Source organism: Meleagris gallopavo, chromosome 3 (assembly GCF_905368555.1).
Source record: "Meleagris gallopavo chromosome 3, MGAL_WU_HG_1.1, whole genome shotgun sequence".
In the NCBI taxonomy this organism is placed as follows: domain Eukaryota; kingdom Metazoa; phylum Chordata; class Aves; order Galliformes; family Phasianidae; genus Meleagris; species Meleagris gallopavo.
In genome coordinates this window covers 78,419,610-78,434,925 of record NC_139406.1, presented here as the reverse complement: position 1 = coordinate 78,434,925, position 15,316 = coordinate 78,419,610, and the positions used below count along the sequence as shown (strand labels likewise).

Sequence of the window (15,316 nt, the reverse complement as noted above, 5' to 3'; positions counted from 1 at the left end):
TTCCTACTTCAGCATAGATTAGGTGAACTTTTCTAAGGCAAAGTTATGACACCTAAGTATTTTTGGTAATTGTTACATACCCCTATGTACTAAGTACATAGCCATCAAGGATTTCTTCTGCTTTGATCCTGATATGGTTTTCTGCAAAATATTTCTTTAGCTGCATACAGAAGAACAATAAGCCAATAAGACATTTAATATACAAGTTTATTATAAATATACATATATATTTCAGTATTCTGAATTTGACTTATTCTGATGAGGGAGGTGGCAATTAAAAAAAAAAAAAGAGCTCTTAAAATAGATTTCATAGATTATTTTAAACAACTTTTCAAGACATTAAATATGTTGTAGCATAATACCATTTCTTATTCAGAGAAATTAGAAACCAATGATTTCCTTAAGTTTAAACAAGTATGAATGCATTCTTATGTTATTGGGTAAAAAAAAAAAGGTAGGAATCTTGAAGTGATCTGAAAACCAAACATAAATCTGGAATATTTGGTACTATATTTACATTTAAAATAAAACAAAATTTGTTAAAAACAGAGGAAGTGCTTTTGCACAGTCAGTATAATGACCATTTATTAGAACTAAGTTGAAAGAGAAGGAAAGAATTCTAGTACTTTCTTGATGTTAATTTAACATACCTGGTTCTTCAATGCTCAAAATATTTTAGTTAAAATAATGCAAATATTCCAAATTACAATAGTAGATGAAACTATTTGTTAATGTCTAATGAAGAGTTCCAAGAAATTTTCATGTTTGTATATTTTATGATTAAACTCAGTTTCATAAGTCCTCAATTATATAATTTTGTGTTTGGAATTATTGCAGTAGTACCTGGAAATACTTTTCCATTTTTTCTTTTAACTTCTTAAACCCATTTCATTCCTTTCTTCTTTACGTTTTTGTTTGTTTGTTTTTCTTACTGTTTTTTTTCCTTGTCTGTCAATGAGATATTTTTTTTTTTTTCAGTTGTTTCGTTGGTAGGTTTGGAATAACTATTTCTCTACTCTAATTTATGCCACTTAATATGATATAAATTTAGTAAATTGATGTAGCAAAATTTTCTTTTTCATTAATCTGTCTGAATATGTGTGCATGTATGTATGTATATGCCTGTGTGTGTACAAATATATATATGCATATGTAAACTTCTATACTAATTTCATTTATTTTGCATGTCTTCATGATTTTTTTGTTTTCTTTTCTTTTTTATTGGAGAAATAAGTTTTAATAAAAACAAAATTAGTTTCCTCCAAAACAAAATTCTACAAAGATCTTTTAAAACATGATTACGGAACATTCCATTAACAGAACTGTAACTTTCCATATGATCTAACATACTTCTATTGAAGTGTTGGAGCAAGTTAAAAATATGCTTGTAATCTTCAGTCACTACCATGAACATTTAAAAAATAGATTTATAATATCAATAAATTTTAATAATGTTGAATTGATTTGCATTAACATTCCCATTGTCACGGTTATTGAAAATATTTATGCTCTTTAATAAAATATACCTTAAAATTTTCTTTGCAGCTGAGTGTGGAGCCTCCACAACAAATAATGAAGGGATTTTACTGTCCCCCAATTATCCTCTTAACTATGAAAACAACCATGAATGTATTTATAGCATTCAGGTACAAGCAGGAAAAGGAATAAACATTTCTGCCAGAACATTTCATTTAGCACAAGGAGATGTTCTTAAGGTAAGTAGTCCTTTTTGTTATTTATAATCTTTTAGTGCCTCGTGCCATTGAATTTGATCTGTCTATATAGTGTAGTACAAGGTTATATTAATCATGTCTTAGAAAGTAATTGTCTAAATATGTGTCTAATTACATCAGTCGCTGAGATGATCAACTCCAGTGCAGGTTCCTTTTCCAGCAGTGGGGACGGCAAGGTACAGAGAGGTTTTCTAAGCTGAGGAAACCTCAGGGAATTGCAGAGAATTGGCAGGAGCCAGTAGCCTGATGCTCTGAAGAGAGTGGCTGACACAAGACTCTGCAGTTGAGTACAGACAGGAAACTTCTAGAAAGTCCAGTGAAGAGCCACAAAAATGCCTGGGGGTCTGGAACATCTCTCATATTAAGAAAGGCTGAGAAACCTAGTTCTTTAGCCTAGAGAATAGAAGACAGAGAAAATCTTGTAAAATTCTTTTAAGTATTAAAAAGACAGGCATCAAGTTGATTGGTGATGATGAGGATGAGAGGCAAGGGGCACAAACTGAAATACTGAAAGTTCCTTATATATATAAGAAAAAAACTTATTTACTTTTGGAGTGACAGAGCACTGGAATAAGCTGCCCATATGTGTCATGAAGTCTCCTACTCTGGAGATATTTAAAACCAACCTGGACACTTTCTTGTACAACCTACAGTAGGAAACCTGCTTTAGCAGGAAGTTCAGATTAGATATCTCCAGAGATCTCTTCAATCATTAATTTGCTGGTTAATGAGAATTATCACCTCACAAATTGTGATTTGGACAAAGCAGAGATGTTTAATGCTGCCTATGCCCCTTTCTTCAACACCAATATTGAGCTCTGGAATCCAAGGAGTCTTGAATTGGAGGACCATGACTCTGTTAATGATGAACTCCCAGCCAGCTCTGAACTTTTTCAGGATTTGTCGATCCAGATGAATGTAGATATGTCTATGAGACCTGAAGGGATTCATCCCAGGTTACTTAAAGTAGTCTGATGCTATCATGAGATTCCCGTGGTATTGGGAATCTAGAGTCATGAAGTTGGTGATGACCCAACAATGAAATGATTCTACACCTGAAATGGCCTTTGATACATGTACAGACTGGATGATGAGAAGCTGGAGAGCAGCCACATGGAAAGGGTTCTGGGGCTTCTAGTTGACAGCAAGTTGAACATGTGTCAACAGTGTGCACTGACAGCCAAAAGAGCTAGGGTATTCTAGGGTATATTACACACAGTATTGCTCGCTTGTAAAGGAAACAGATGGTCCTATTCTGCTCTGTGGTGGTACAGCCTCCCCTAAAGTACTGTTTGCAGTTTTGGGATATCACAATGTAAGAAAAACATAAAACTACTAATGTTCGAAGAAGGTTGCAAATATTATGAAGGGTCCAGAGGGCAAGATGTATGAGGAGCAGGTGAAATCACTTGGTTTGTTCAACGAAGAGGGGACAGGAGAGGCCTCATGGTAGCTTACAGCTCTTCACAGAGTGGACGGGTGGATACCAATCTCTCCCCTTTTTGATCAGCAATTCGACCTGAGAGAATGGCATGAAGTGGAGGAGATTCAGGTTGCATCTCAGGAAAAGTTCTTCACTCAGAGGGTGTTTGGGCACTGGAACGGGCTCCCTGTGGTTATGGCACCAAGCCTGATGGAGTTCAAGAAGCATTTGGAAAATGGTCTCTGAAATATGGTTTGAATTTGTATAGTTCTTTGTGCAGTCACAAGTTGGACTCAGTGTTCCGTGTGGATCACTTCCAAGTCAGAATATTCTATGACTATAAACAAGTACCGTCTCTAAAAATTTAAAAATGAAGCAATCTCAAGTTTTTCCAGAATCTGTTCCCTAAAATATATTCTTATCAGACCACAAATATTTTTTAAAATAATAAATGTAAGCTATAAACCAAATAGTGCATTAACGTGTGTGTATATTCTGTGCTTAGTATTAAACATTAAACTTTGAACAGAATTACAACTTTTGTAAATTTTATTTTACTTTTCAGTTACTTTATTAATTATGCTGTGAATAATAATATTTTTCCCCAGTTCTTACACAAATAAACTGAATTTAATATACTGTCACTTCCATTTTGTACATGAGGTTTACACCTAAAGTGATTCTGACCTTGTTTGAAATATAGCATCTTCTTCAAGATGACTATCACTGGCAAAACAAAAACAAAACAGATAAAAACACAAAACAGAGTGGAAAAAGTGTTACTAGAACTTTACAGAATTTTACAAAGCTATTTTAGCTTATAAATGTAGTAGGTTTTTGATTTTTACATAGATGTTATTACTGTATTTGTGAAGTATAAATTTCCAAGTGTATATATTACTTAACCATCTACATATTTAAAGTTGATAATTATAGTAGGTTACTTTTAGTACACTAAAAGTACCATCTAAATGAATGTATTAATTGTCTGATTTTTCATAATACTCAGATGTCTCCTAGAAATCAAAGGAATAAGAGTATGATGCTAATCATGTTTTATTAATAAAAACTATTTTTTTTTTAATGCCAGATTCTGCTCTGTAGCTACCGCAGTGAGAAGGATTATGGTACAATTTATCTCTAAGAAATAATTCTGGGATTTATTAACCTTAACCATCTGAGTATTAGGTTAGGATTTCTGTCATAACTTGTCAAACATAAGCACTTCACAAATGAGTTTATTGTGGCTAAAACATAAACAAACCTAACCGACCTATGCAAAATGAAATCAGACAGCAAGAAAAAAAAAATATAAAATTAAATAAAAATAAAAATGCATTTTAAAGTTACCATTAAAACATCCAAATGATTTATGCAGCTGTGTCATTTTTCCTGTTTTGGGATTTCTCAGTGGAGCAGAAAAATTAAGTGAAGTTATGGTAAGATCTGCACGTTAACCAACATTAGCAAGAAGAATCAAAATCCTTGAAGCCCTGTTCACATTTTCATGCCTATCCATTAAAACTATGTGGATACACTTTCCTTAAGACTTTTTAGAGTGGGAGCTTTAGCATATAAATACAAATTTTCCAGCAGCTTAAACCTTTTTTCTTCTATTTGTTGTTTCTTTTTTTTTTCTTCTTCCTTAATCATTTAATACACATTCAGTCTTTAAAATATTTATGCACTTAAGTTTTCTTAAGTGCCACTCCAACCATATGCGCTACAGATTTTTTACAAGAAAACATTAACTCGTACGTATTTAAAATAAATTATATTTCAATACTGCTTCTCAGTGTGAATTTCAGTGAAATACCAAATTAATTATAAAGGAGGAAGACCACCACTCTGCTGTAAACGTCACTGGCAGAAATATTTGCTCTGTTTTGCAGTTGTGTCTACTAGATGAAAATAGTAGCAGGTAATTAAAAGTGTTTGCATTTCAGATCAGTTGTCTTGAATAATAATGAGCTAAAGTCCTCCTCATGTATTTTTAAATTCCACAAGAAATATTCATTATAATTATTGCTTTCTTTCAGCCTACATGATATTGTATCAAGACAGAGTCATTTGATATTTGGGAAGGAATGAAATCTGTGAAACTCCTTCCTGCCTCATCTCTAAAATGAAGCTCTTGCAAATTGTCTTAATCCAATAAGACGTTTTCTAGTGCTCATTTATATGAATAGATAAAGGAATCCTGTTTCAGGAAATGCAAGGCAGCAGTCATGCATTCTAGAACTTTCTCTTTATTATCTTATGGTCTTTAATATCTTATGATTGATTGGTGCTCATCTCCAGGAGGTGAAAAAGAAGCAGTGAAAGATTTAATATATATCTGACTTGGGAACATGGAGGTATTTACTGTTAATATCTTCAAGATTAGGAAAGTAGGCTCGATTTCCATATATTTTCTTGTGTTCTCTTAGACTCATTCTCAGTCAATCTCTGTGAAGTATTTTTAAAGACATTTATTTGCAATAACTTCCTTTTATTTTTATGCATTAATCTCTGTTCTTCAGACTTGATACATGAAACAGTTGGTAAAGAAGTTAGTCAGGTACTCATTATGCTTTTTCTATTATCTAATTTTTTAGATTACTAGAGCTACACAAATAAATTTGCATTTAAAGCCCAAATCGACTTAACATTCTGCAGGGCTTTAGATAATCCATTATTCAATTCATGATATCTGCTGGTGACCATATGACTTAAATGTCCATGGATCAAATGTATACCTGACAAACACTATGAATGAAATAATAAAACATTTGAATTGAGAATACAACATTAGAGGGAAATAGTGTATTTGACATAAATAAATGACCACCTTCAATGTTATTCACCAGATGAAAAGGCAGAGCTACTGTTTGTCAATTTTAAACTGGTGTAGAAAAAAGGATTCAGAAGATACCATTTGTTTTTTATTTCCTTCATTTAGTCTGCATTTAGTTCCCTTGTCAGTGTCACTGCTCTTTCTACTTACTCTTTTTTTGTTGTTTTGTTAGAAGGTCCAAGGAATATGTAAGTTTTCATGTTTGTGTTTGTAGAGCCTGCTCTAGATACTGAATCGTTACTGATCAGTGAAAATTTCACAAAGGCGTATGAATAATTTGTGTATAGTCACTATCTGACAATCCATTTAATGTTAATCTCAGAAATTGTAAATCAAATTGTTTCCTTCTTTGTAATTTATACATTAACTGAGTTTGTTCACTAGAATGTTTCCAGAATTTTCTGCCTATGTGGAAGGTAGGAAAAAGAATACATAGTTTTCAAAGTATAAGGTCTGAACCTGATTTTCCTCCTGAATTTACCTCTTTTTACCAGTTGTGTTTTTAAGATTTGTAGTCTTTGTTAGCTCTATTGACTTCTTGTCAATCACAGAATTGACTACTTCCCTGAAGACTTAATTGTTAGTGGCAAACAATGTTTTGTGTTGAAATAAATTAAAAGTATTATTTTATGCTAAGGATCTTCAACTATGATTTTCTGTTTTACTAGGAGAGAGATAACTCGTATGAATATTAACATAGTCTTAATATAGATATAATATTTTTATTTTTAGTAGATTTCATTAAAATTGAAAAATCACCTATGCATGGTACTGATTAATAAGGAGAATAGTTTTATGTTAATGCTTAAGGGGGAAAAAAAAAACAGAACTATAGGCATGATCCATAAGTATACACTACGTATAAAAAGGACTAAAATGGAAAGAGGACATAATTTTTTACTGTTTGTCTGTTGTTGTTCTTCTGTAGTAGATATACTGACAAATAATTCCATATGATTGAGGATATATATATATCTCTCTCTCTCTCTCAGAAACAATCACTATATATATATATATATATAGTTATATATATTGTTTCATTTTGTTTTTCAGGAATTGTAAGTAGATCAAAATGCTTCCTTTGAGAAACTCGCAGAGTTCTTTTGCTTTCACCTTTAAAACTATAGCTAAGTGTAAGATTTGAGGAAGAAAAAAATACTTGTCCATTTTGAAGATAAATAGCATGCATTTCTTTCAAAGTTTCATTTATTTAAAATTTGTATAATTCCATCGTCCCCTTTATGATATAAAATCAGCACACACTTCCAGGAGTTTCATTTCTGATAGAAATGGAAAATCATCCTTAAAAATAATACGATTCTGGATGTTTTTTACTGCGAGATAAATATGCAGTGACTCTAAGAAATGAGTTCTAGGAATAAGGCAAAAAAGAAAAAAAAAAAGTCCATCAAAATCAACATTTTAGATACAAATATTTCATGGTGTATCTAGAAGTTTTGTCTAATCAGATATTATATCTACTGGAGAAAAAGAGGCAGACCACAGTTAAAAATAAAGACCATTGTTTAAAAATAATAATGAAAACATTACATTAATAATGCCACAATATCCTGTTTTTAAATGTAATATTATTCTGAAAAATTCTGTAGTACTTGTAATTGCATTTAATGGATAGCCTTTGAAAGGCAGGAAAGAGAGAAATGTTAAGCACAAGATGCAGACCTCTATGGTGAATAACCGCTTTCACTATTTTGGTCGTGTTATCTTCCTTTCTAGTATGTAGAGTGAGAACTAATGTTCCAGGTGAGATTGCATGTATGTAGAAAGATAACTTTAATAACTATTTTTGATGTTGCAATGAAGTAGTCTATCTCTTAACTTCTTTTAAAAGATGTGCAGTAGCACTGCAGGGAGCAGTATGTCAGTAGACCATATAGGAGAACTGGCATTGTGGTCTCTTTCCACAGTGTTTGTATTAGCACTCTTATCTCATGATCCTTTACAATTCATATAATTCAGTTTCACTGCATTTGTTTGCTATCTAACCTGTGGACCAAATTGGAAAAATGTGCTTGGTTAAGTTTTTGAAAGTTTTTGTTTACAAGGAGGTTATGTTTGTGTCTTTTTGCAGATTTGTTTCTTAACCGAATTTTAAGAATTTCCATACTCACTGTCCTTTTAGCAATATCATAGGAAAACATGACTGTGAAGTAGGGAAGGAAAAAAAATCCAAACATATGGGCCTTTTTCTGTCTATATATTAGTGCTTCTCTTTGAATGTGGTATAAGTGATATTTGACAGGGTGCTGACAGCCTTAGCTCTGAGCTGCTGATTTTGCTATTTCTTCTCTTTATAAAGGCATAAATCTTCATATCTGTGTGTCTTTTATGTTTCAGTGGCAAACCTCAAAAATAGTTTATTAAAATGCACAATTTTTTTTATAAAATCACTTTATAACATCCCCTAGGTAAAATTTTATAGAGTAGGGTCAAATAACTTAGCAGAAAAAAAGACTATTTTCATTTAAAATTTGTTAATAACTGAGCCTCTGGAAAGCTTATAATTATTCTCTAACTTTATAATTATTCTCTAACTTTAAATGGGAAATAATCTCTCCAGTTGTCAGTATACAGTATATCTCTAGGTTCAAAACTTATTTTTCTGAACAGTGTTAACTACTATCATCCTCCTCTGGGACATTTCAAAGTATCATTGTGATATTAGTAACATTAATTCAATTTTTGTGCCTTTACTTGTCTGAATTATAATAATTATATAATAACAGATAAAGTTGGATTTCCTTTTTCTACAATATTCAGATGTGATACGGTCATGAATCAGTTATCTTTGCATTAGTGCTACAGAGTGTATTAAGGAAAATAAAACCAACCACCTTTGGTTATTATTTGTGGAGTAAGTATTCTAAGCAATACATTATGCTAGTAATAAATCCAAAACTGACAAGCTGAATGAGAACAAATATTCCTATTTTAAAATAAGATAATAATCAACCACAAATAATATTATTGTCCTATGGATCAAATTCTAGTGGTGAATTATTTATTAACTCATTCAAAATTTTAAGGAAAACTCTCAACTTCTTTAAGAAAATTGAAAAGAAAATGCTGCTTCTGTAAATCTCAAAAGACTATGTTGACTGTAATGAGTTTCTTTGCAACTTAATTACATTACTAAGGAATGGATTTGGAATGCATAATTGCTATCTAGAAACTTGAATTTAGTTCAGTAATTAAATTAAGTATAAGAAAGACAGTGTATCTTAAATGAAGAACTATATTGCAAAATGTGCATCCATTTATGCTTCTAAGGGAACCTCTGCTACCTCAAGAAGAATAATATATATGTATATATATATATTATTATTATAATATATATATATCCCTTTGAATATTTAACTCAGCAACCAAGAAAAAGGAAAAATCAATTTAATGTAGAGATGAATCACATCTTTCCTCAACCAAATGCAGTCCACTCACGCAAAGAATCAGAGAGTTTTGAAAGTGTTAGAGTACCATGAATTTTGCTCCTTCATAATCCTAGAGATATTTTACAGTGAGGCTGCTAGCTAGTCCATAAAATAGAACTAGTGCAAACATTTAAAAGATTTTGATGGTCACAATAATTGGTGTCGGTAGGAAAAGCTTAATAATGTAGGACAGTTAAGCAAATTAGCAATGTATGGGGAAAATATTGTGAAGAAAATTTGTACCATGAAGTGACTTCTGGAAAGTTCTGGCAAGCCATTGAAAATGATTGGTATAACTGCATTGGTATGGCCTTACTTCAAGTACTGTGTTCAGTTCTGAACACCAGGATATTACAGTGACAAACTATCAGAATTTGTATGAAGTTGTCAAAAATTCGTGAGGAGCAGCTGAAGTAACTTAGTTTGTTCAGCCGAGAGAAAAGGAGAGGAAGGTATACATCTTCCTCACAAGGGACAGATCCTGATATCTTCTTTCTGGGAACAGAATGGAGCTGTGTCATGGGAAAGTCAGGCTGGGTATTAGGAAAGGGTTCTTCATCAATAGGGTGGTTTGAAATTGAAAAGTTTCCCAGGGAAGTGGTCACTGCATCAAGCCTTCTAGAGTTCAGTAAACACTTGGACAATATTCTTAGGCATATGGTTTAGTTTTTAGATAGTTCTGTGTGGAGCCCAGAATTGGATTCTGATCTTTTTGGATCTCTTTCAACTCAGGAATTCTACTGATTCTGAATTCTTTGAACTTATTAATAGCTTCTTAGAGTTAATTTAGTGATTCACACACAGCAGAAAATGGAATACACTTGTGAAGTGTTTAAAAGTAAAATAAATCCTGAATCCTTTGGTGCTATTAGCTAATAAGTAGCTTGGAGAGATTAGGAAAAGAGCATCAAACACAAGCTGGGTTTCCTTTAAGTCTGTCACAATGTAATGTCAGTTTTAGAAGTAATAGTCTGTTGTTTTTATTCTGGCCTTATTTGATTACTTATCTCACTTCAGTTTTAAAGAAATTTTAATAATATTAAGCACGATTTTATACTGTATATATTTTAAAACTTTTTACTTGAGAAGCATTAATTGCACCTTCACAGAATCATAGAATTGCAGGGGTTGAAAGGGACCTCAAGAGGTCGTTGAGTCCAACCTCTCTGCTAAAGCATGTATCCTACAGTGCATCACACAAGTGGGCATCCAGATGTGTCTTAAATATCTCCATAGAAGCAGACTCCACAACCTCTCTGGGCAATCTCTTCCAGTACTGTGTCATCCTTACCATAAAGAAGTTCTTCCGCATGTTAGTAAGGAGCATCCTGTGTTCAAGCTTTAGGCTGTTACTCCTTGCCATATTGATACACACTACTGGGAAGAGCCCGGCCTCATCCATTTGCCTTCTATCTGTCTTTAGATATTTATAAACATTTATCAGATGCTCTCTGAAGTTCACAGCCTTTACTCACATGGGAGATGCTCTAGGCCCTTAGTCATCTTTGTGGCCATCTGCAGGACTCCTTCTTGGAGATTCCTGTCTTTTTTGAACTGGAGAGCTAAGAAATGGATTCAGTATTTTATATGTGGCCTCACCAGGGCAGAGCAGAGGAGGAGTATCACCTCCTTCTATCTCCTGGACAGACTCTTTTCAATGCACCCCAAAATGCATATCTTGTTTTGCTTTAATTTCTTCTTTTTGTTCCATGTAAGGACATTAAGTCTGAGATTTCTTTGGGATTTATTTACAGGTTTCAGTAAAATCAAGAAATTAAGCCAAGTTATTTGGTAGTGCTTCTTAAATGGATGTATAATTATTTATCATGTAGAGGTGGTTAGAAATTGATTGATTTATCTTTTTTTTTTTTCACTGGAGAGAATAGAATTTCTGCAAAACAGAATTGAAGTGTTGGAGAACATAAATGAGTTCTGATTCACTTTGTTGCCTTTCTATTACTGCTGGACTACTTGTTTTGATTTCATTCTGATATAGATTCCAGTTTAAAATACAGGCTTTGGTTACAATTTATATCTTACTTGCAATTAGAAAATATTTAGAAACCTGTTCATTTAGCAAAGTGTTAAAATTTCACCGTAGTGCAAATTAAAAATTATTTAGTTTGCAGATTTGCAAGGGATTTTTTTTTTTTTCTTAAAACTCATGTTTACATTACAGAAGTCAATAAATAAATCCTACAGGATATATTATCTGGATTAACAATTACTGTTAAATAATAGCTTAGCTGTTCTAAAAAAATATAGATGTACATCAACCACTGATATTAAAGCAACAAAGCTTGAAAGAAATTTGCTAAGTATTCTTACAAGATTGTTTTATATGTTTAGTAGTTTGCTTGAACTTTCAATTTCAACTCTGGAAGAAAAATATGTAATAAAAACTCTGTCTTCTAATTTACATATAGATTTTGTTACTCTTTCTAACTACAGAAGTTTTTCTGTTTATTTTATTCTGATTTCCTAGACTTCTTTTACAGTGTAGTTATTTTTAAACCTCCATTTACACAGGAAAAAAAACAAAACAAAACAAAAACAACAACAACAAACAGAAAAACAACCAGTTTATTTAACCAGTTGAAGCTGGATATATATTAGCTTTTCTGTTACACCATCTCAGTGTCTTGTGGCAGACACATCTACACAAAGTGTTTGCTGTTGGTCTGTGATGAGCACTGCAGTGTTGGCAGTGGAAGAGAAAACACAGATGTTCACAAGCACTGAGCTGATATGGCAACTCTGCCCACTTCTTTTGTTAGCAAAAAAAGGAACTGACATATTTTATACTGTGCATATGAAAAATAACCACAATTAAATCAACATAATTGAGCAGAGATAAACAACATATCCAGAGAGTATTCAAGGTTGACTGGAAAATGATCTCCCTTGGCAGAGCTATCCTCCCTCTTAATTGAAATGTAGAGAATTATTTTCAAAATCAAATATATGCATTTATTTTCTTTTAGTGACTGCAAAAGTTGCATTTTTCTTACAGATCTATGATGGCAAAGACAATACTGCTCACCTGCTGGGTGCATACACTGGTGCATCGTTAAGAGGTCTGACGTTAAGTAGTACTTCAAATCATTTATGGTTGGAATTCAACTCAGACACGGAAGGCACTGATGAAGGCTTTCAACTTGTTTATACAAGTAAGTATTTGAGAAAACAATAGTAATAGATTTATGATTGTAAAGGAATGAAAAAATAATTTCTTGTAAAATAAAAATGCAATCCAATGATGAACAGCAATAAAATCAAATGCAAATCACTCATTAAAGTAATTTTTTTTTTTTTTTTTTTTAACTCCTATACTACGCAGCATACTAAAACCAGGCTTTAAGAGTACTTTCTCTAATTTGATACTTAAAGTTCTGGTTTTTGTTTGTGTTTCTAGAGATTTTTTTGATGTATTTTCTGTATTGGAGAGGATAAAAAAGTAGAATTTCAGGTAAGAGTGCTAGCACATAAAAATATTTAAACGTGAGGGTATTTTTAAATGTGAAACTTAATACAATTGTTTCATAAATATTTGTTTATTAAAATAAATTCTTCATCTTTAGACTCACATTCAATACAAAGGGTGCATTAGACTAACAATTACTGAGCTTGGATGATTGTTTAAAATAATCCAGTTTGGAAGTAAAAGAAGAGATTCCAGGCAAAAATTTCTTAACTCTATGCAGAGTGACAAAATTCAACTGTAAAGATTAGAAGTGAAATCTCTTCAGATCTTTGTTTTATAGAGGAAACATATCTACATCTTGTTTATCAGATGGTGAATTAAGAAAATATACATAGTTGTTTCTTTAGGAAAAAAAGAGTTTACTGTCTTTGGAAGAAGGGACAGGCAGGCAACTTGGAAAGAGTACACAGTTGTTGCTAGGATACACAGAGGGAAAATTAGAAAGTAGAAAGCCCAGCAAGAACTTAATCTGACCGACACTGTTAAAGACAATAAAAAGGTTTTCAGAAATTTATAAACAGCAAGAAGAGGGTCAAGAGAATTTCCATCCTTTATTGGATGCAATAGAGAACGCGACCACAGAGGATGAGGAAAAGGCTGAGTCTCAATGTGTTCTTCTGTCTTTAATAGTTAGACTAGTTATCCTCAAGGTACTCAGCTCCTTGAGATAGAAGGAGATGGGGAAGAGAGTTCAGGAGGAAACAGTTAGTGACCTGCTATTCCACCTAGACGGGGGGATCCACCCAGGGATACTAAGGAAGCTGGTAGAAGTGACTGCCAAGCCACTTTCCATCATTTATCAGCAGTCTTCGACAACTGGGGAGGTCTCAGATGAATGGAGACTTGCCAGTGTGACATTCATCTACAAGAAAAGTCAAAAGGAGTATGTAAGAAACTATAGGATTGGAGCAGATGGTCTTGAGTGTGATCATCCAATGTGTAGGACATTCAGGGGATCAGATGTAGCCAGCTTGGGCTTAGGAAAGGCAGGTCCTGCTTGACCAATTTGATCACCTTCTTACCAAGTGACCTGCCTAGACCATGAAGGAAGACTGTGGATGTAGTCTACCTAGGCACCTTTGATTCCATCTTCCACTGTATTCTCCTGGAGAAGGTGGCAGCCTATGGCTTGGGCAGGTGTATTTTTTGCTGGGTGAAAAACTGTCTGGACGGCCTTGCCCAGCTACTCAACCAGTTTACAGTCCACATTTCTGTCCTTACTTTCAGCTCATACTTCAGCAGATTCTCTATACAGATTTTATGGGAGAAAATGTCAAAGGCTTTACTGAAGTCCCTAATTTCAGTCCCTAATTTTCAAGTCCCTAAAAGGTCTACAGAATCATTGTGTATCATCAAGGATATGCTGTGAGCATTCATGAAACAGTCAGCTGTTGTCATTTTAGGTCCCTTCCATTATGTCCCTACCTGGATGGTGTTCTTCCATTGAAACAGAGATCTTCTCATTTTGGTCTTATTATCAGAACTGCCTTCACTATGCAAGTAGCTCAAATAAACTTGCAGCTGAAAACTGAGAAGTGATCAGTTAAAAAGACTACTTGTTGATCTGCCTTTAAGTAGGCAGATGTGAGGACTTTTCAGTGTTCTAGACATTTAAACTTATTTTCACACAACACAATCAACGTATTTTCTTATAAAAAAAGGGGAAATCCTAACTGGTCAATAAGTATCCAAACTGAAAATATGAAAATAGCTTTTTCACATGAACCTCTCTTTAGCCTCATTAGAACTTCTGTAGTGTGGTCTGCAAAAAGAAACAATAACTCAGTTAAGAATTAGAAAAGTTCTGCTCAGAAGCTGTGGAAGAACTTCAGGAGGTGAGCCATTTTCATTGGGATGCTAAATGAGCTGAAATAAGAGCTGAGATTAGTATATTATTTTACTTTTTTTTCAATCGTGAGCACACAGCCCTTTCCAACTTAATATGTTTTGTCTGCAAAATTAAACTTTGAATATTTTTTTCACTGAGTAGTAATGACTCAGTACTCATGGAGAGATTATGAAAGGCTACCAATGGTTCACCAGCTAAACAAACATAGTCAACTTCAGTGAACAATACAAATATAAAAAATTCTTCATTTGCTCCTGTGCTAGCTACACTTAGAAATATCAAAGTGACACAAACTGTTTTGTTTGTATGCTTATTTGCTAGATATACAAGTTTGAAATATATATATATATTTTTTTAATGCTTATTTTTGAAAAAAGTGGGGTATGGAACTGCTTCTCAGTTAATAACAGGAAACCTTATCAATACGATCTTCTTCTTTTTTTTTTTTTTTTTTCCCTTAAATTTGCTATATTGTCATCATCATCATTACTTGCTGAGCATAGTGTTTAAATTTACAAACTATTGAAAGCAGGATTAGGGTA

General features: G+C 33.0%; 1 protein-coding gene across 2 annotated transcripts in view; it reads left to right on the top strand.

Annotated features, from left to right (window-relative positions):
* Positions 1 to 15,316, top strand: part of CSMD3 (CUB and Sushi multiple domains 3) — a 538,229-nt gene that overhangs the window by 351,145 nt on the left and 171,768 nt on the right. For both annotated transcript variants that reach the window (XM_085221591.1, XM_085221590.1), the window contains exons 23-24: positions 1,546 to 1,715; positions 12,455 to 12,611. In XM_085221591.1, the coding sequence (XP_085077717.1) occupies positions 1,546 to 1,715; positions 12,455 to 12,611 (327 nt within the window). The remainder of the gene's footprint in view (positions 1 to 1,545; positions 1,716 to 12,454; positions 12,612 to 15,316) is intronic.